Source organism: Caretta caretta, chromosome 5, assembly GCF_965140235.1.
Source record: "Caretta caretta isolate rCarCar2 chromosome 5, rCarCar1.hap1, whole genome shotgun sequence".
Lineage (NCBI taxonomy): Eukaryota > Metazoa > Chordata > Testudines > Cheloniidae > Caretta > Caretta caretta.
The window spans coordinates 113,874,305-113,893,556 of NC_134210.1; the positions used below are offsets into that span (position 1 = coordinate 113,874,305).

General features: G+C 40.8%; 1 protein-coding gene across 3 annotated transcripts in view; it reads left to right on the plus strand.

The window, feature by feature from the left end:
- FOCAD (focadhesin) overlaps window positions 1–19,252 on the plus strand; it is a 200,530-nt gene that overhangs the window by 59,139 nt on the left and 122,139 nt on the right. For all 3 annotated transcript variants that reach the window (XM_048849366.2, XM_048849367.2, XM_048849368.2), the window contains one exon: window positions 3,345–3,602. In XM_048849366.2, the coding sequence (XP_048705323.2) occupies window positions 3,345–3,602 (258 nt within the window). The remainder of the gene's footprint in view (window positions 1–3,344; window positions 3,603–19,252) is intronic.

Sequence of the window (19,252 nt, forward strand, 5' to 3'; positions counted from 1 at the left end):
ATTTCTACTATATCTTTTTTGAGATGGGATGACCAGAACTGCATGCAGTATTCAAGGTGTAGATGTACTATGGACTTAAATAGTGTCATGATGATATGATATTCCTTAACTTTAGGACCAGAAATGTAGATTTTTTTAGTGTTCCCACATGCTTGGTGAATTTGTGCACCAGGGTCAAATCTCTAACAGAATATAATCTTCAATGGACTTTCCACATGTGTACTTTTTCATGCTTTATGCTCTGTTCCTACAGGGAAAACCCTTATCAGTGTCATCTTCATCTCTTGCCTCAACTTCTCTAATTTGCTAGGTCTCTGAGCTTCTAATTTGTGTCCTCCAGCCCACTCAGAATGTTTGTGTGAATAGCATTTTCCCTTCCAGATCACATCACATCCCATCCCCTCTTTGATCCTTAACTGGCAACCGTCACCTCTTGTATCAGTGAGGTTCCTAGTACAGGCCCTCAAGGCTTTACTTAACTCTGCTCATGCCTGATATTCTGCTCTCCTTTCTTCCTGTGATTTAAAAAATGGACTGCCCTAATACTCAGAGATCCCAATAAGAATTAGAACTTCACTGTGGCAGATGCTGTATAAAAATAACAGTCCCTGCCTCCAGGGCTTGCAATCAGAGAATCCCCCTTTCCTCTGCCCAACTTTACCAGCTCCATTTATCTTTCTCTCGTGTGCCTCTTTGAGTCTTTTTCTGGGTTGTTCCCTCTGAACCAGAATCCTCTCTCCATTCATACTCCTATAAATTCTCTCTTTCAGTGAAGCCTCAGTAATGAGCCACTGCAGACACAATTTTTCAATCAATCAATACTAAACATAAAAAAAGATTCTTTGCCCACCTAGTATATTGTAACCAGTTTGTGGGCACTTACAACTACTTGACTTCTGCTTTGCTGCTCACAAATCGTAGCAACATGGGGCTACAACTTGAATCCTCCTTCTCTGACAGCACAAGCCTTTACCACTTAAGACAGAAGAATCTTCATTAGTTATGTCCTTCACTACTATGACATACAACTGAACAGTTACTTCATTTAGTAAAAGGCACTGGCACATGTATGCTGTGTCTCTACTGTCTGTCTAAATGAGATTGTAAACCCTTGGGACAGGCATCCCATCATAGTCTTTGCACAGTGCAACATGGAACACATTGTCAGACCTCAATATACATTGTCAGAGCGCAGTAAACAAATACGGAGCTGCTGAATGTTAATGCTAGCCATGACTAAACTTTGCTGGCAAATTTTCTGTGAATAAACAATGTTCTCCTGCACTCCCAAAAAATGTGGAGGGGAAAGGGACATGATTCTCTAGAGGGGAGGAGAATCATGGTAACATAAAGTGCTGTAAGGGCTTGTATTTTTCCAGCTCCACAGCATATAGTTATTATGAAGAAATTATTACCGCCACAGTTCATTGTTCATTTCAGAAATTGTTCCGATTAAATGCTGAGACTCCCTCCCCTCTCTTCCCAAGAGAGCAATGTGTCAGAAAGGGAGTAAGTCATTGGGAGAGAATGTTATACGCCTGTGTAGGTTACTACTGTTCCTGCTGTTTAATGGTAAGGAAAACAAACATATCTCCAGAGAACGGTATCTGAATCACCGGATTCAGTAGAAAACATTCCTGAACTATGGTTTTGTTTTTTGTTTTTTCAAATATTTTGAAAAATGCAACAACAAAACTGATCGGCCTCTGCTAGTAAGGGGTATATTTTCTGTTAGGGCTGGCACAGTTCCAGTGGAAGTTGCCCAGCTAGATTTCTGTCCAGAGCAGTCCTCAGACTGGAATGGCAGTGATTATATATTTTTCCTTTCTAAACCACAAAGCACTTAGGGTGTTCCAGCTTTTTTAAAGCATTTATTTTCCTTTATTCAACTTGCAGTAGTGAGAAATTTGAGGTGTGGGTATAACCACCTATACCCCTCAATTCTAGTATTGGTTTCAGCTATGGTGAAATTACCTCTTAGGGACTGATCCTGATTTTCAGATGCCTGAGGGAGCTGAATAAGCCAATATCCTGCTGGATCAAGCCCCTAACAATAGAACCTACTGATCCTGAACTTCCTCATCAGGCCACATTCTGATCTTAAATCAGCCTTTGTGACAACAGCTGAAGTAAATGGGAGACCCCTGGGTGCATCTGAGGGGAGAATTTGGCTCTAAGTAATCTCATCCGAGAAAGGGACAGTGGGTTGCAGGTTGTTGAATTTTTCGCATACAATAACTGATGGAATAAATATTGGAGTAAGAGTTAATTCTAATTTAAATGCTATTATAAAAAGGTCATTTAAAGTACAGGGATATTATAGTTCTCATTAATCAAAATAAATTTACATTACATTAAACAATGTGATTAAAGTTAAGGTGTGAAGATTTATGTAGAACTGCTATGGCTGCTCATACAGAATATCTCTTTCACTTCGAAATTCAAGGGTGAACAGGTCCTGTCCCTGACTGAGTCTGAATTATGGGTCAATTTCTAGTTTCCAGCTGGAAACCTCCTTTCAAATTCCTTCCTTCATATATAAAATGTATTGCATCTAAATGCTTCCTCCACTAAGGCTGCCTCTCAGTTATAATCTAGATTTGGGTGTGGAAGACCACTTGGAAAACATTTCCTTTTATAAGAGAATCCAGTTTTAATAAAAAATGTTAGGTAGTTTAGGTTCTGAATTAGTGTTGTCTTTTAATTAACTCTAATATGCATTGAAACTTTTCAGTGATTTAAAAAAAGAAATATCTAACAGATTCTTCTTGGGATTGTAATCTTTCCCTGTTATTTCCAACCCAAATATTACACAACCACACCTGTGCTGGAACATGAGAACTAAAAAATAACAGTGTTTAGTTTAGTATTATTGTCCAAAGCTGGATGAAATGCAAAAAAGCAAACCAAAGCATAACAGGTCACGAGTAATTTACATTTTCTCTTTCAATTCATAACCTGGCAGTTTAAAGCAACATGAGGCAGTCTCCAAAATGGCAGGCACTTTGTCAGAAAAAGGTACTTTTAATATACTCCAGTTTCATTTTCTCCACTTCAGTTGGGAAATAGAGCCATAATTACCAGCAGGAATAGTGATGATTGCTGCTAAGCAGGGAGGGGAACTTCAGAACAGTGAATTTGAATCATGTTGCTCTTTAGTGACAGAACCCATGGACAAGCAAGTAAAGAGAGATTTAGTGATGATTTAATTTAATTTTTTTTCTTTAAGGAATAGGGTATCTCAAATGAAAAGTTTAGGCGGGCAAAATTTGGATTTGTTACTTTTTTGTTTTTCAAGATTTGGACTTAACCATTCATAATGCTTATTTGTTTGTGTTTTCCAGTCATCCTGCAAGGTCATCTTTCCTATAACCAGTACGTACAATTTATTGTATACAACCTGGAGGATCCTAGAGCACATGAAAGAGAAGTCTGCAGTGTCTGCCTGGTTGTCTTCCATTAAATCACTGCTACCTATTATGAATCAAGTCCCCACTCACGTTTTCCTTCTACTTGCTTACCTCCTGGTTCAAGAAAATGGAGAGAGTCTTCGTGGAGTACTGAGTGCTACTGTGGACATAGCCAAGGCAGATTCCTCTCAGGTAAAATCTGACCATTAATGGATTGCTCTGTTGTGTTTCCACCAGCAGTGTTCATTGAGTGCATATGGGTGGTGTGCCTAAAGTGCTCTTTGTATCTGTGTAAAATCTCTCACTAGCCTTTTTTATTTAATGTTGGTGAAGAGAGAGATCTTTTACTGCTGTGCAGTAACTGAAGAGTTTTTAGTTTTTCGGGAATGTTTTTCAGGGTGTGGAATGCAATAAAATAAGATTTTTAAAAAATAAACCAAAATAGCCTCTTTCCAAGAATGAGTTCTGAGAGTTGTGACTTTTTCATTCTGGTGGCTGCATAGTGGTGGTAGTCTTGAATCTGCTGTTTATAAGTCGTGAATCACTGGAACTATAAAAGCATTGTTATTAAAGTGTTACGGTGTTGGAAGTGGTGTTATGCCAGTCTAATATTGGTGTGACATAATGGAGAATTAAGCCCTTTGTTTTCACTGGTTTAATATTTAGAGCATATCATGAGGACGTGGGAGATATGTCTTCTGTTCCTGGTTCTGTCATCAACTTGCTGTGTGAATTTGGGCCAGTAGTGCTGCAATTTTTCCAGTCTGTAAAAGAGGGCTAATCTCTCAGGGGAAGTAGTAAGGATTAACTAAAGTTTGTGAAACATTGTGAGACCTTTAATAGGAACTGTTATGAAAGTGCAAAGTAGTAGTATATGCTTTTAGCTATATGTCTATTTGAATGTTCTGGGGACTAAGTCCAAAATGGTGTTGAGCATATTCTTGTGATAACTTTGGAAACTTTAATTAGAAAAAGGTTTTTCAAACTATATGGTGTTTATGCTTCAGCACATTCACTTTTTTGTAATGATCTCCCTTTTTAGATTATTTTTCTCTTCTTTTTTTAGTTGTAAGCTGTGCAAAGTTAGAAAAATGACTTTTATTTGTAGTCTTACCCAATATATACGAAGAATACAATGCAAGAAAATTGAGAAAAGTCTACTAAGCCATTTTGGGCTTGTCGTGACCTCCTAAATCACAGCCCTCTTGTGGTTACTATGATGATCTCAGAGTCCCTTGATGTCTGTAGACTTACATTTCAAAATTACCTGAATAGTCTGTGCTATCTTTTTATCTGCTTCACTCCCTCTAAATTCAAGCCAGGTTTTTCACAATATCCATATACATATCTGCATAAATTGAAAGACAAAAATAGATACTAGGCTTTATAATTTAGCAATCATAACAGCAGATTGTCCTATGTATGTATTATTTAAATCAGGGTTATTATACTAAGACAATACAGTAGATTATAAAATATTCATATTTTTATGTTGGACAACGTGGATCACTTCTGCTCTCTTGGCTCAATTCTTACCAGTTCACTTAACCTTGATAGGGAACTTGATGCTAAAATCAGCAAAGCTTAAGTTACCTTTGGCAAACTTACCTCATGTCTTTGTAACAACAAGTTGCTAACCCTGAACAAAAAGGTGTCTATTTATCAGGCTTGTGTCCTTAGTACCCTCCTTCACAGTTGTGAAATCTGGGTTGCGTACTCCAAGCAGGAGCAGAGATTGAACAGTTTCCACCTCCGCTGTCTTAGAAAAATGCTTGGAGTTACTTGGCACCAATGAATCACTAATAATGAGATCCTTGACAGAACTGGCCTACAGTCTATGCAGACTATGCTGGACGCTCACAGATGTTGCTGGTTGGGAGACATGGAGTGCGTGCCTCACGATCATCTCCTGAAGGCTGTGCTCTATGGACAACTTAAGAACTGCACACGACGTGGAGGAACGCCAAAACTCTGTTACGGTGACAAGGTCAAGCAAAGCCTCAAGAAATTCAGTGTTCTCACTGACAAATGGGAAAATCCTGCCCACAGGAGTTCAGTTTGGAGAAGCTGGGTTTAGACTGGTGCAGTCACTGCAGAGAGCCATCAGAGGCTGAGGCCCACAGGCGAGCTAGGAAGCAGAATACACTTCAACTTCAATCTGCAGTGTGGGAAGATTTGCCACTCGCACATTGGGCTCTTTTCTGATATCATTGTTAAGCACCACTGACAGACCGACTTTGTCACATCTCCTTTCATCTGTCAAGATGTTGGATGGTGATATATTGTTGGAAAGCAAGAGAGAGTCCTTTAAAAGTTTGAGATGTTCCTGTAACATAAAGGCCAGCTTTATTTGTCTATTTCTTAAATGGACTTTTGTTTCAAATGTTAGTTTGCACGTCCTTCAGAGCAGGATTTGGCAACATGTGGCTTGAGGAGTATGGGTTTGTTGTTTCTGTAGGATGCTGGGTGCTCTGGTCCTGATCCAGTGAAGCATTTAGTCACATTGAATTGAATGGGACTACTTGAGTACTAACATTTGAGCACATGCTTAAGTGCTTTCCTTGATCAGGGCCATCATGCAGTGCCTTCAGAGGTAACTGTACCTCTGGTACTGGTACTAGAACTGTGTTGCCTATTGAACTCCTACTATTCATCTTCCTTTCTTTTTCTCTTCTCAGTGTTCTTTGTGCTTATGTCTTTTTCTTTTTCTCTTTCTCTTATTCTGTGTTTGTGTGTGTGTGTGTCTGTCAGGTGGAGGGGGCTGCATATGCAATGGGTTTGGAGGGCATATGAAATATTTTTTGTTTTTTGTTGGATTTTTTTATTCTTTTGAGTTTGGTATTTTTCTTTTGCTCATGTCTTTTTTTCCCCTTGTAGCTTTGTATTTGTGTTTGGCCATGTTTTTTGAGATTTTTCCTTTGTTTTTAATTTTCCTATCCCTTTTTTTGAAATATATATATTTTAAAAACACATCACTTCAAACCCCCATTTTTAAACATTCCTTTTATTTATATTTTTTGGCAGATTTAAAAGTATTGGGCCTCAAATATGCTGGCCAGGTCACATGGAAATATTAGCTGACCCCTTTCATTCTCAGACGTATGACAACAGATTTAAAAAAAAATATGGCTTTCAGTCTGGAAAAGATTGCAAACTCCTGTTCTGGAGTTACTCATCAAGTTTATGAGCATTGTGTGGGCATGGAAGAATCTGTAGAATGTGTTAATTTACATGAACTGCAAGCTCGCTACTGTGAAAAAAGAATAAAATGTATTATTTATGTGTAAATCAACAAAAAGGCCTTTGGATGCATGGCTCTGCAATGTAGTTAAGGTTCCAGGAATTGGATAACCATCTGAAGTCATTTTACTCATGGTTTCTCTCAGACTACCAAGAGGGAACCCACACGTACAGTGCTTTGAAAAAGATCTATGTGCATATGGAGGGGTAGTTTGCTGCCACTTCTATGTCCATAAGGCTGATTAAGTCTGGAAGTAAACGATGGGTGTAATACATTAGCAAGAGACATGGCAATAAAGAGAAGTAGACAAAATTGCAAACCAAAGTTAAGGGTTATATTCACCTCAGTCTGTAGCAAACTCATCTAGTGTGCATTCCAAACTCCATGTAGCCATCAGTGGGAGTGGAAAGAAGTTATATGATATTTCATCCTTGTAGTATTTCCATGCATTTGTGTGAATTAAACAGGGAGGTGCTATGTTTTGTTCATTTTATTATCATTTGAAGTTCTTAAGTCGTGCTGTGCACAAAATTTATTCAGCTATCATTGAGCTATCATTGTCTCATTCTAGAGAGTTCCAGGTAGTTGTAGATTCAAATTAACACTATTTGCACAGAGACTGGACAGCAATTGGTATTTGCAGAGTTCCCAGAATAAGCTGTGTAGTCTGCAGGCTAGCTCTGACTAAGCAGTGTTAGGAAAATTTTAACATGAAGCAGTTATGCCAACCGACAGCATTCCTTTGGACAAGGATTTGATTCTTTGATTTGATAATTATTTTTATTATTTGTTCAGTGTGCTGTGTGCTATATTGAACAGATATTAGAACACAGGCTTCCCCAAGGAGCTTACAGTCTAAGGCCCCAATCCTGTAAAGATTTATGCATGTTCTTAACTTTTAGCACCAGAGTAGTCCCATTGAGAGAAAGAGAAACATAGAAAACAAAGCACCATTCTTTCTTTCCCAGCTATCTTGCTCCACCCTAACTGATTGCTTTGTTAATCATTCGTAGTCTCTTACTGTAGTTTTGCATGCCAGTGACTCCCGCCCCTTGCACCACAACAGGTTCGTAGTCCTTCTCAACTGTTATATCTATCCCTCTCTGCCTTCTAGAGAGCAGCTGCATATCACAGAGTAAAGACAAAAAGGACGTAAGCTAGTCAGAACTTTACACTAGTGGTGTTAGACAAAAGGGGGCTCCTCAGATTGCTGTGGCAAGAGGGTCTGCTGGAATCTGCCTCTGTTGTGCCACGTGGCTCTGGACTCCCATTGCTTCCCTCACCTGCACTCTCCAATCCTAAAAGATATCCTTGTCTAACAATTCAGTGTAAAATACCCTTGCTTTTTTGTTTTTTCAGATATCACCCTTAGATTGTGTCATACCTGGTTGCAAAGACCTTGAGTATACAGAGGAAGGAAAACAATGACTTGGAAATCCTACCCCTAGACCAGGGGTGGGCAAACTTTTTGGCCCGAGGGCCACATCGGGGTTGCAAAACTGTATGGAGGACCGGGGTAGGGAAGGCTGTGCTTCCACAAACAGTCTGGCCCCTCCCCCCATCTGACCCCTCCCACTTCTTGTCACCTTACTGCCCCCCCCCCGGGACCCCAACCCCTATTGAACTCCCCCTGCTCCCTGTCCCCTGACTGCCCAGATCCCATCTACATCTCCGCCACTGACAAGTCCCCTGGCACTCCCATGCCTTTCCAACCTCCCCGTCCCCTGACTGACCCCCAGGACCCCCTGCCCCTTATGGAAACACCCCCCCCTTACCAAGTCACTCAGAGTGGCAGGAGGTTGCTGCCCAGCAGGAGCAGCGGACCAGAGCGCTGGTGGTACAGCAGGGCTGCGGGGGAGGGACCGGGGGCTAGCCTCCCTGGCCGAGAGCTCAGGGGCCAAGCAGGACAGTCCTGTGGGCCATAGTTTGCCCACCTCTGCCCAAGACTTATTTTCCTGATAAGTCTTTTGCACCCAAAAAACATCAACTTGCGACACAAAAGCCCAAAGTGACTCTAACTAGACAATTTCCACCACCATGGTGGTGGTGCTGCTTGGTGGGAATTGCAGTCTGCAGGTGTCTCTTTGAGGAAGGTTTATACTGTAAACTGTACTGTTTATACTTAATTCAATACAGATAAATGTAAACTATTTTGGGGAAGAGTGGGAACTTTGGGAATTTTTTAAACCTTCCTTCTCAAATGGCTTCGCATGCCTTTGCTTGAGGTCTTCAGTTGGGAATAAAAATTGCTTTTGAGGCTGAGTAATGGGAAATACAAAGATTTGTACTGTAATGTGCACTGTGCCAGTGGCAGTCTGTTATAAATTATTCTCATAGTCATGGATCAGAATATGGGATAAACCCAGGTCATCGTATTTGCTGCTATAAAAATGCATTTTGGATTTGAAAAACTCAGGTATTTCAATTGTAAAGTGTTTCATTGTTGAATTTATTATTAGCAGAAGGTCTCTGGTTTTTATCACAGAATCTTTCTTTTAATCTAAAAATGTGAGCTATAATGGATTCAGAATTTTTATATGAAATACATTGTCAGCTAAAAGACCTTTATTGATAACTAGGGTTCAGATGGTTCTTTATCTTCCATGGTCAATTCTTATGCTTGAGAGGCAAACCTCATTCCTCTGTGGCTCGTATGAGCTATCAGTTACAGGAGAGATGGGGCAAATGTTTTTACTTTATTCACACAATAAAACTTTGATGTATTAACCAGAATCAGGCCACATTTAAAACAAAAAAAAATCTAATGCTTCACTCCAGGAAGCATACACGTGGTTTTAAAACTGGCATGCTAGGAACAGCACAAAAGCACTGACCAATAATATTGGGATAGTGTACATTGCATATAAAACTGTAATATAAGTGAGGGGAGAATGGCTGATCAAAATGATAACAGTGGCAGAGTGTAAAACTTATAGGCAACAGAAGTTGGTGGCCAGACACAATATTGTGGTCTCAAGCCAGCGGTGATGGATAAGTTTATAGGACATTGTATTTGGGTATGTTTCTTAAGGCAGTTGCATTATTTTGCTTAGCAGAGGAGGGGGTTATATTGCTGACGTCTGCTTCCTTGACATACCTCTCTTGGCAACAGTTGTCTAATAAATGGAAATCCATTTCCAAAGTAGGTCTTCAGTTAAATCAGAAATATGTAACCAGATTGAAGGAGCAGGCTAAGCAAAAGCAAACTAAATTTAAAGCAGTATTGTACCTGAAGGTGAAACTGAGCTGATTGAAATACACTACATTCCTCCTTATAGTAATTAACTCTGTTTTCTTCTTGCAAGGCAATTCATGGGTTAAGTTTTAGCATTTAAAACAAACCCTAATAGCATATAATCCTCTCTCTGATTGGTACATGTGTTTACTAACAAATTTAAATATAGGGCACATGACATAGCAGCAGATTGAATTAGATGCTCTGTAGCTGAGCTGTGTGTGTGATAAATAATAGTACGTTCCACAGCTTGAAACAGTGAATGTTAATGCCTCACTTTCTAACCTTTTAATATGGTTGTTCAAAATTCAATAAAGAAATAATTTAAAAAGAAAGAGAGAGAATATTAACCTACAGAAATCTGCAGACTGCAATACCTAAGCAGAATGAGTTGAGTTGAAAGCCTATGGACAGATTCTGCTCTCAGTGATTCTGGTGTAATTCTGGAGTAACTTCACTGACTTCAATTTAACAGATTCCGAGAGAAATTTAAATGCAAGTCAGTGGAGTTACACCGGATTCATAGAGGTGTGGCAGAGCAGAATTTGACCCAGACTGTAACTTCTAATATGAAGTGTCTTGCAATTGCTTACTGTATGACGAAACCTTAAGGATAGGCTTTTGTGTGCTAATATAGTAAAGATTGACAGAGGCAGCATCAAACATTAGATTAGGTGGTCTGTCTTCACTGTAAGTAGGAGGGCCCTCCTGGCTAGGGGAATAACCTCTGCTAATATTGTGGAATATTTGGATACAAGTAGTTCCAGTGACCTATCACAATGATGAAGCGAAGTTTAAAATTACATTAGCTTTTGGTGGGTCCAAATGGATTGGGAATTACTACATAAAACCTGAAACTCAAACCATAACTATTTGTTGTTCTCTAATTGGGTCAGATTTGGTCTGCAAACAGGCACTGTGCAGACAGTGACTTTTTGTTTTAGATTATTGTAAATTTTAAAATGCTATTCTGCAAAGAATGTAAAATATCTTACTTCAAGTATCTTCTTACAAGTATCGCATAATAGTATTACAGTTGTCATTCTTGTAGGTAATCTTTTAAAACTTGGAACAAGTAGTATACTGTGGTGTTTAATTTTGTGGGGATGTATCCCCTGTTGGTCTCTAGACGAGTGCTGCCAGGGAGCTGCGAATGCTTTGTATGGAGGGTTGCATAATAATACCATTGTACATTTATATAGCACTTTTCATCCCAAAAGATCCCAAGGCCTTTTACAGACTGTGGGCCAGATTGTTTGGTCTGGCTGAGCTGTGCAGAGTGCAAGCTAGAGGTGGCGCTGGGGGAGTGAAGCAAAGATGGAACTAAACCACCACTGCGCCTCCCCAGTCCTGGGGCCATCTTCCTCCGGGCCAGTGCCTGGCATAAATTAGAGCAGTCCTGAGGCTGTTCTCATTTATGCTGGCTGCTCATTGGGCCAAAGGGACATGGGGGTCACCATGACAAGGAATATTTTAGCCATAGTCCCTTTTCAGTTGCCAAGGGCCAGAAGGGGAGACTAGCTAGGAGCTGCTACAGCAGCTTCATGGAATGGTTCAAAGCAGGTTGACTGGACCAAACAGTCCATCCTATGCATCTACAACACTGGAATCACGTTCCCAGTGTGTTACTAGTGCTTCTAGGGTTGAGCGTGGAAGCGAGGTAGTCATCTGGTGTATAGCAACTAATCCATTTTGCATTCCTAAATAAAAATCAGTTCTCCCCATCCATTAAGTAGTTTTGCATTCCCAAGTAAAATAATCCCTGAACTTTCGTACTACATCAGTTAATCAAATCTGCCAACTCTACCTTCCAAACATCAAAACCAATTCTGATATGTACACCCCACATAATCTCCCAGTTAGTAAATCCTGGGCTCTTTCCTAGTTAATGAATTCTATGCTCTCCCTTCCCCCTCCAATTTCCCCTCCCCCTCCAGGGCTTTCTTCTGTCCTGCCCAGGTAAATGAATCTTCAGTCCCTATCTCTTTTTATAAAGGGCTGTGCTTCTTCCACTGGTGCTTTCCTGGATGTGCGGGAGATTAGCACCACTGGCTACCTGGCTCCACTTGCCCAGTTAAAATTTCTGCTTGCCCTGAGTGTTTGAATAGGTGGGATTTTTAAGTGCTCTGCATAGACAGTCTTGATAAGTGATACCTGAAGGGAAGAAGAAAGAATTTGGGTTTTGGGTTTAATAATTAGGAAATTTGGAAATGGAAATTGCTAAATTAAAATATAGCCATTTTTCTTTTTCATTCACAGGAAAGTAGTTAACAAAGAACTTTCTGGACTACCTATATTGGTGGGGGGAAAGGCAGGTATATGAATACAAACAAGCTTTTACGAAGAATGCGTGCCAGTAACTTAGAATATCTTTAGGGAAACTAAGTGGCTTTGGGGATAGCTATTCTATGTGTCTTCATAAATGTATATGGTAGTTTACAGTAGGTGAAGAATATAACCAGCAAAATGGTGTGTAGAGGTTTGGTGCCTTTATTCTAGGGGTGGGGAGATTTTTTTCTTCATTATGGCAAATCGCAAAGGCATGTGGCTTCCTTGATGCAGAGAACCATCTGGATTGACCTCTGGCAAGGTGCTTAAGGTGGTCCAGCTGTACATTCATTTTACGTCCATGATTGATAATTTTGTTGCGCCAATGAAGCTTTTGGTGCACACCTGATCTCCGGATGTATAGTGACATTCTTTGGTATACGTAGATCAGAATTTGTTGGTCTTCCATTCTAATATGTCCATACCAAGAAAGTCACTGAAACCAAAGCAGTGCTGATGGAGGCAGTTGCTGGGTTCAACTTTGAATATCCTCAGATCTGATCTTGTCCCGCCACTTGATATGGCGGAGCCAATGAAGTCAATGAGAACTGAAAATGTCATTTTGATGTTTTTGAGTCTTCCTCCATACCCATGTTTCACTTCCATACAATAGTTAGTATATCTGTGATCCTATAGATCTGCAGCCTCATGGCAAATTCTGAAGGGCCCAAAGTGTGGCAGCAGATGCTGCTATCCAAGTATCCACATCTTTTGAGCATCTTCCAGTACTGTCTGTGGTGCTATTCATATATTTGACAGTTGCCATCTGCTCACTGTCCTATCCAGATAGGTTAATACTGAGTTGTTTGCAATCTGGGACTGGAGACTGCTAAATGAAAATGGCCAGGGACTTAGTTTTATCCAGATTAATAACCAGATCAATGTGCACTGCTTCTTGTCTGACCAGATCGGCCACCATCCACTGTGATTTACCAAAACGAGCTAACAAGACAATGCTTCAGTGGCTTTAAGCAATTCAGAATAGAAAGCCATCTGATAGCTTGATTGTAATAAAATATGTTGGTTGAATTGGACTAATTTTGGCCTATTAACTGTCTGTCTTCAAAGTTGGTGGCACATTTTTGTTAGCAGAAGCCAGTGGTCAGTGTGAATTTCAGTACCAGTACCTCAGCATACTAATACTGTTGATCTCCAATGAGGACATGATCGACAACAGCCTTAGGGAAACCATTGGGGCTGTATCAGGTCTGCTTGTGAAGAGTGAGTCAGGCATCACCATGACATGTGACAGACTCAAATTCCAGTGGTCACTACCCATTCCTGTTTTTCTGCCTAATACCAAACTTCCAAAGAGTATTTGCTCACGTATCCTTGTTTCCTACCTGCGGTTTGAAGTAACCCAGGGTTATATCTTTTTCTTAGTGTCATTACAGATTGACTGTAGCTGCTGGTTTAAAAAAATAAATTATCTGCAGCCATATCATTGGCCTTGGTGTTTGTGGGTCTGCACACTGGGATGGAAGTAAGATGCCCATAGCTGGTATGGAATCAGATGCTGATAAGTTGCTCATTAATCTCTTGCCAACCCTGCAATGCTCATTGAGCATTAGGCAAAAATACAACCCATCAGCAACCTGACACTCCAGCCTCGACAAAACATATGGTCCTTAACTTTCTTTTCACCATGTCCTGGCCAGCGCACTTCAGATAAAGTGCAGATGTCCATACTCCAGCTTTTCAACAGCTTGACAAGGGTGACAGCTTTAGTTGTTTTGGACAATGGTCGAACATTCCAGGCATTGATCTTGCATTTGCCTCCAAAACATAGGATATCAGAATGGCCTTTTTGCAGGGTTCCATTAGTCATTTTCAACTCAGTGGCAAGGGGGCATAGATCAGCGTTCATATTGCACTCCCCGTTGGTACCTGGCCCAAGCCACGGAGACTAAGGATCCAACCAACAGACCAGATTTGGTGGTGATTCCTGGTCATGTGCCACCTGAGGCATGTTGCGCATACACTAAGAAGAACCTCAGTGGCAGATAAACCCTTGGTTGTTTTAGCTACAGGGAAAATTGACCAGATTGTCACAGGTGGCTGGTTTCAGTATAAACTGATCTCAGAGGGCAGGAGTAGGGAAAAGGCTTATTACAAAAAAAAATTGCTAAAGCACAGAAGTAGAATGTCCATGCATTCTCCTCTTCTCTTCTCAAAAACTCTGAAGGAGACAGAGGAAGTTGGCACACAGTGCATTAATTAGAGGCTATTCCCAAGTAAGGGAGGTATAAGAGCAGCCTGTCCCTTTAAAAGCCAGAGGCCTGGGGCCAATCTGCTCTGTTCAGTTATCAGATCCAGCTGGGAAGAGGCTAGGTGTTTCCTCTAAAGGGCTAAAACAGCTCAGTTGAAGAGGGCTGCAGAAAGGAACTTTGGCTCCTGTGACTACCCCTGGAGCAGAGTGAAAGGCTCCTAAGTCCTAGCAGCCTCTACTAACAGCGCTTTTAGTGTTACTTTGGAGTTTTGTTTTAGCTTCTCAAAATGGTGTCCAGGAAGAAGGGCCTGAAAGGCGCTGGAGAATGGCAGTGAGTCCTTAATGGGTTGGGGTGACCAGCACCTCACGCATGGTGGAGAGAGCAGGAAGGCGACTGGCCCCTGAGTGAGGTAGCAGCTAGTCTGAAGCCAGACCACCGAGGCAGTGTTTCATTAGTACAGGGTGAATCTGAATGCAGGGTAAGTTGAATAAGTGGAACTTTAATAAATCGTGAAGACTGCTCTGTCCAATTGGCTGCATTGCTTCCTGCCCACTCCTCACATTCTGTGTTTTCCTAGTGTTTCCTCAGTAATACTCCCCCACCCGACCCGGGAACATGGATCCTCTGACTCCAGTTCCACTGATCACGATACAGGTGGTGCTGCAATAGGAGGAGGCACGACAGTCTGAAAGTTATGAGTGGGAGTAGGAGACAAAAGCTCTAGTACACTAGGGACATTTTCCAAAATTTTGCAACCATTACTAACACTCTTCAGCTCCGCTGATGTTAGAAACATTTAGATGACTACTATAGATAGGTGACAGGCTGCTGCTGCTGCTGATCTTAGCATCATGTCGTCGTAACCCTGATCTGAACAGGTCTAAGTGAGCTTTGACAAGACTTAGGATTCAGAAGAGAGAGTGATTGGTGTATAGGTAGAATTGAATGAAGAGATGCAGAATGGAGCAAAGTGGTGGGATACTCTTGACATAGAAGAGTTTGTGGAGGTGCTCAAATGCCATGGTGATGAATACAGTATAAAAAGCTAGCTAGCTGTAAGAAAAGATACAGGAGGAATTTTGTGCAGTCCGTTTTAGTATTCACAATAATCAGTGGTTCTACTGCTGATGTAATTCCACTGCTTTGTGGTGCTGATGATTAGTGCAAAGCTAGAGATACTTCATGATTCAGGTCTAGTCTGTATGTGGCAGTGATGTGCTGCAAGATGGAAGAGGATCAGGGAGAGGATTCTGAGTAGAATCCTATCTTTATTGCTTGAATTTAGCTGCATAGACTTTACATCTCTTCCTTAGGTTTTGCATTTATTTTAACTCTACTTCATGAGAGTGACTGGGGCTCAAAAACAGGTCTTCCATTTCAATCTTGAAATACCTTTTGACACTGACACTACAGTATATATAATAAATTAATGGAGCATTGCAGAAATTTTCATAGTAAAAATGATTGCAATAACCAGTTTTGCAATAACCACTCTCTTTTCCACCTCTCTTTTCATAATGCCTATGGATCACTTTTTTCTTTGCTTTTTCTGTTTTTTCTCCTACCCTAGTGCAGAAGCCTGAAAGCCTGTTTTATTGTTCGAGATGAGTGATTATATCTGATCAGTTTTTAGATATCTTACCAGCTGAAAAGTGTTGAAGTAATGTTCTGAAACATTCTGGAAGAAAGTCCAGAAATGGTTCTGTGGATGAAGGGAAAGCAGTGGATGTATTGTTTCTTGACTTTAGCAAAGCTTTTGACACGGTCTCCCACAGTATTCTTGTCAGCAAGTTAAGGAAGTATGGGCTGGATGAATGCACTATAAGGTGGGTAGAAAGCTGGCTAGATTGTCGGGCTCAACGGGTAGTGATCAATGGCTCCATGTCTAGTTGGCAGCCGGTATCAAGTGGAGTGCCCCAAGGGTCGGTCCTGGGGCCGGTTTTGTTCAATATCTTCATAAATGATCTGGAGGATGGTGTGGATTGCACTCTCAGCAAATTTGCGGATGATACTAAACTGGGAGGAGTGGTAGATACGCTGGAGGGGAGGGATAGGATACAGAGGGACCTAGACAAATTGGAGGATTGGGCCAAAAGAAATCTGATGAGGTTCAATAAGGATAAGTGCAGGGTCCTGCACTTAGGACGGAAGAACCCAATGCACCACTACAGACTAGGGACCGAATGGCTAGGCAGCAGTTCTGCGGAAAAGGACCTAGGGGTGACAGTGGACGAGAAGCTGGATATGAGTCAGCAGTGTGCCCTTGTTGCCAAGAAGGCCAATGGCATTTTGGGATGTATAAGTAGGGGCAAAGCGAGCAGATCGAGGGATGTGATCATTCCCCTCTATTCGACATTGGTGAGGCCTCATCTGGAGTACTGTGTCCAGTTTTGGGCCCCACACTACAAGAAGGATGTGGATAAATTGGAGGGAGTCCAGCGAAGGGCAACAAAAATGATTAGGGGTCTAGAACACATGACTTATGAGGAGAGGCTGAGGGAGCTGGGATTGTTTAGCCTGCAGAAGAGAAGAATGAGGGGGGATTTGATAGCTGCTTTCAACTACCTGAAAGGGGGTTCCAAAGAGGATGGCTCTAGACTGTTCTCAATGGTAGCAGATGACAGAACAAGGAGTAATGGTCTCAAGTTGCAGTGGGGGAGGTTTAGATTGGATATTAGGAAAAACTTTTTCACTAAGAGGGTGGTGAAACACTGGAATGCGTTACCTAGGGAGGTGGTAGAATCTCCTTCCTTAGAGGTTTTTAAGGTCAGGCTTGACAAAGCCCTGGCTGGGATGATTTAACTGGAATTGGTCCTGCTTCGAGCAGGGGGTTGGACTAGATGACCTTCTGGGGTCCCTTCCAACCCTGATATTCTATGATTCTATGATTCTATGAAATCTTTTTAAAAGGCCAAAGAATGAATAGCGGTGCATATATTATCAGGCTGTCTTAAATCAAATCATTACTGAGCTGCACTGACACATGCTGTTCATGAACGACTTTATACAGTCCTTTTAATCAGATGAATTGTCTTGTTGTGCAAAAACTGTTATTACATTGTGTGTGAAACCAACCAATCGTCTGACTGAGAGGTCACTTGTGAATAATAACACAAGATCTATTACCGTTATTAGGGGATTATGAGGCTCTAGAGGACATTCACTCTTTTATGGTTTTCAACTGCTGGAATGAAATATTTTAGTGGTAAATGACACCCTTCTGGGAAATTCATCTAACGATGCATTATTGCCTGTCTTTCGGAGGGGGAAAAAAGTGGGGGTGAAAGGGGGAAGATGACCAAAAGCAAAATATGTTCTCCTTATTCATCTAGAAACTATGTGTAAAAATCCATTGAACTTGATGTGGCTGTCTGAAAAGTGTCTTAAGTAATACTCGATGGCACTATTCTAAGTCTGCTGCTGTTAATAGCAGAGCATGGCTTTAGGGAAATTGACATATTACAATACATTCTGTGGACAGAATCTTGGAGGGATGTTTGCTACAAGTTTATTAGGATGCTGAAGCACATGCAGTTTTATAGAGCATATGGACCAGATTCTCATAAGTGTTCAGAACCACATGGGCCGAAATATTAAAAAGCCCCACTCATGTGGGCACCCAAATGAAGTAACCAGATTTCCAAGAGTGCTCAGCATTCAGCAGCTCTCACTGTTCTCGCTGGAAACTGCTCCGTGCTGAACTCTTTCAAAAACTGGCCGTTTCATTTAGATGCCTACATGGGAAATGTTGGAGTGTGAACTCTGGAAAAGCTAGTCCTATGAATCCAGTGTTGTAAACTTTTGAAGTAAAACCTAGAAAACTCATTGCAGTTCCATTTGCTTTTTGTCTGCAGTGATGAGAGGATCTTACTCTCGCTAATACTGTATGATTAAGGTAGATGAATTCTGCCATGCAATCTGTATTTAGGTTAAGAAAGTGAGGCATGAATGAAGAGCCATTGATACGAGGTCAATGTTCTACAACCAGGTTGTTAAATTGAGAATTGGATTTTTTTAATTGTGGATCATAATCCTTGTAAAGTGTTGTTTTGTTTGGGTATAGTTTTTTTTATTGTGCTAATCTCAGGAGAATTTTATTAGCAGCTGTAGCAAAGGAGCTGTTTGGGGAAAAAATCCATTAAAAAATTCAGATAGGGAGAAAGGAAAGGGGGAATAATGGATTCTGTTTCCCCCCCACCTTCCTCCAGTCAATCAAAGCATCATTTTTTAAAGAGGCTAATTGTTTTGTAGCTTAAAAATAAATCACCAAATTGCAGAGGACGTGTAAATGTGCACATAAATCCTGTTGGTTTGGGGAATAGCAGCTTTTGCTACAGTTAGATCTTTGTGTAGCATATTTAAACTTCTTATTAAAAGAGGTTCTGTTGGGATGCTTGAACATCTTTTTCAAACAGAATAATTAAAACAAACCCAAAATAAACAAACATAACAAAACCCTGGAAACCCTTGTTGGGTTGCTAATGAGAGGCTTGACCCAACTGCTCCATCTTTGGGGATGATGAGGGATGTAAAATGCACTGTTGCTAGGCAACACATTCATCGCCTTCTGAGCATGTTCATATGCACTAAGAGCTAATGAATCTTCATGTTGGCTTTTTAAAACTGTTCAACAACTGATGAAGAGTTAATATTTATTTATCTTTGACGGTTACCCAGGCCATTCTTGTTTATCCATTAAATTAGGGGAGAGGGGTTGTGATACTAAAGCATTTTGTTTTTCTAAACTCTCAATGTATAGTGAAGTTGTTTTTTAACTGTAAAAAGTTCGAAAGGAAATACCAATAGAGGATTGTGTAACTGATACTAG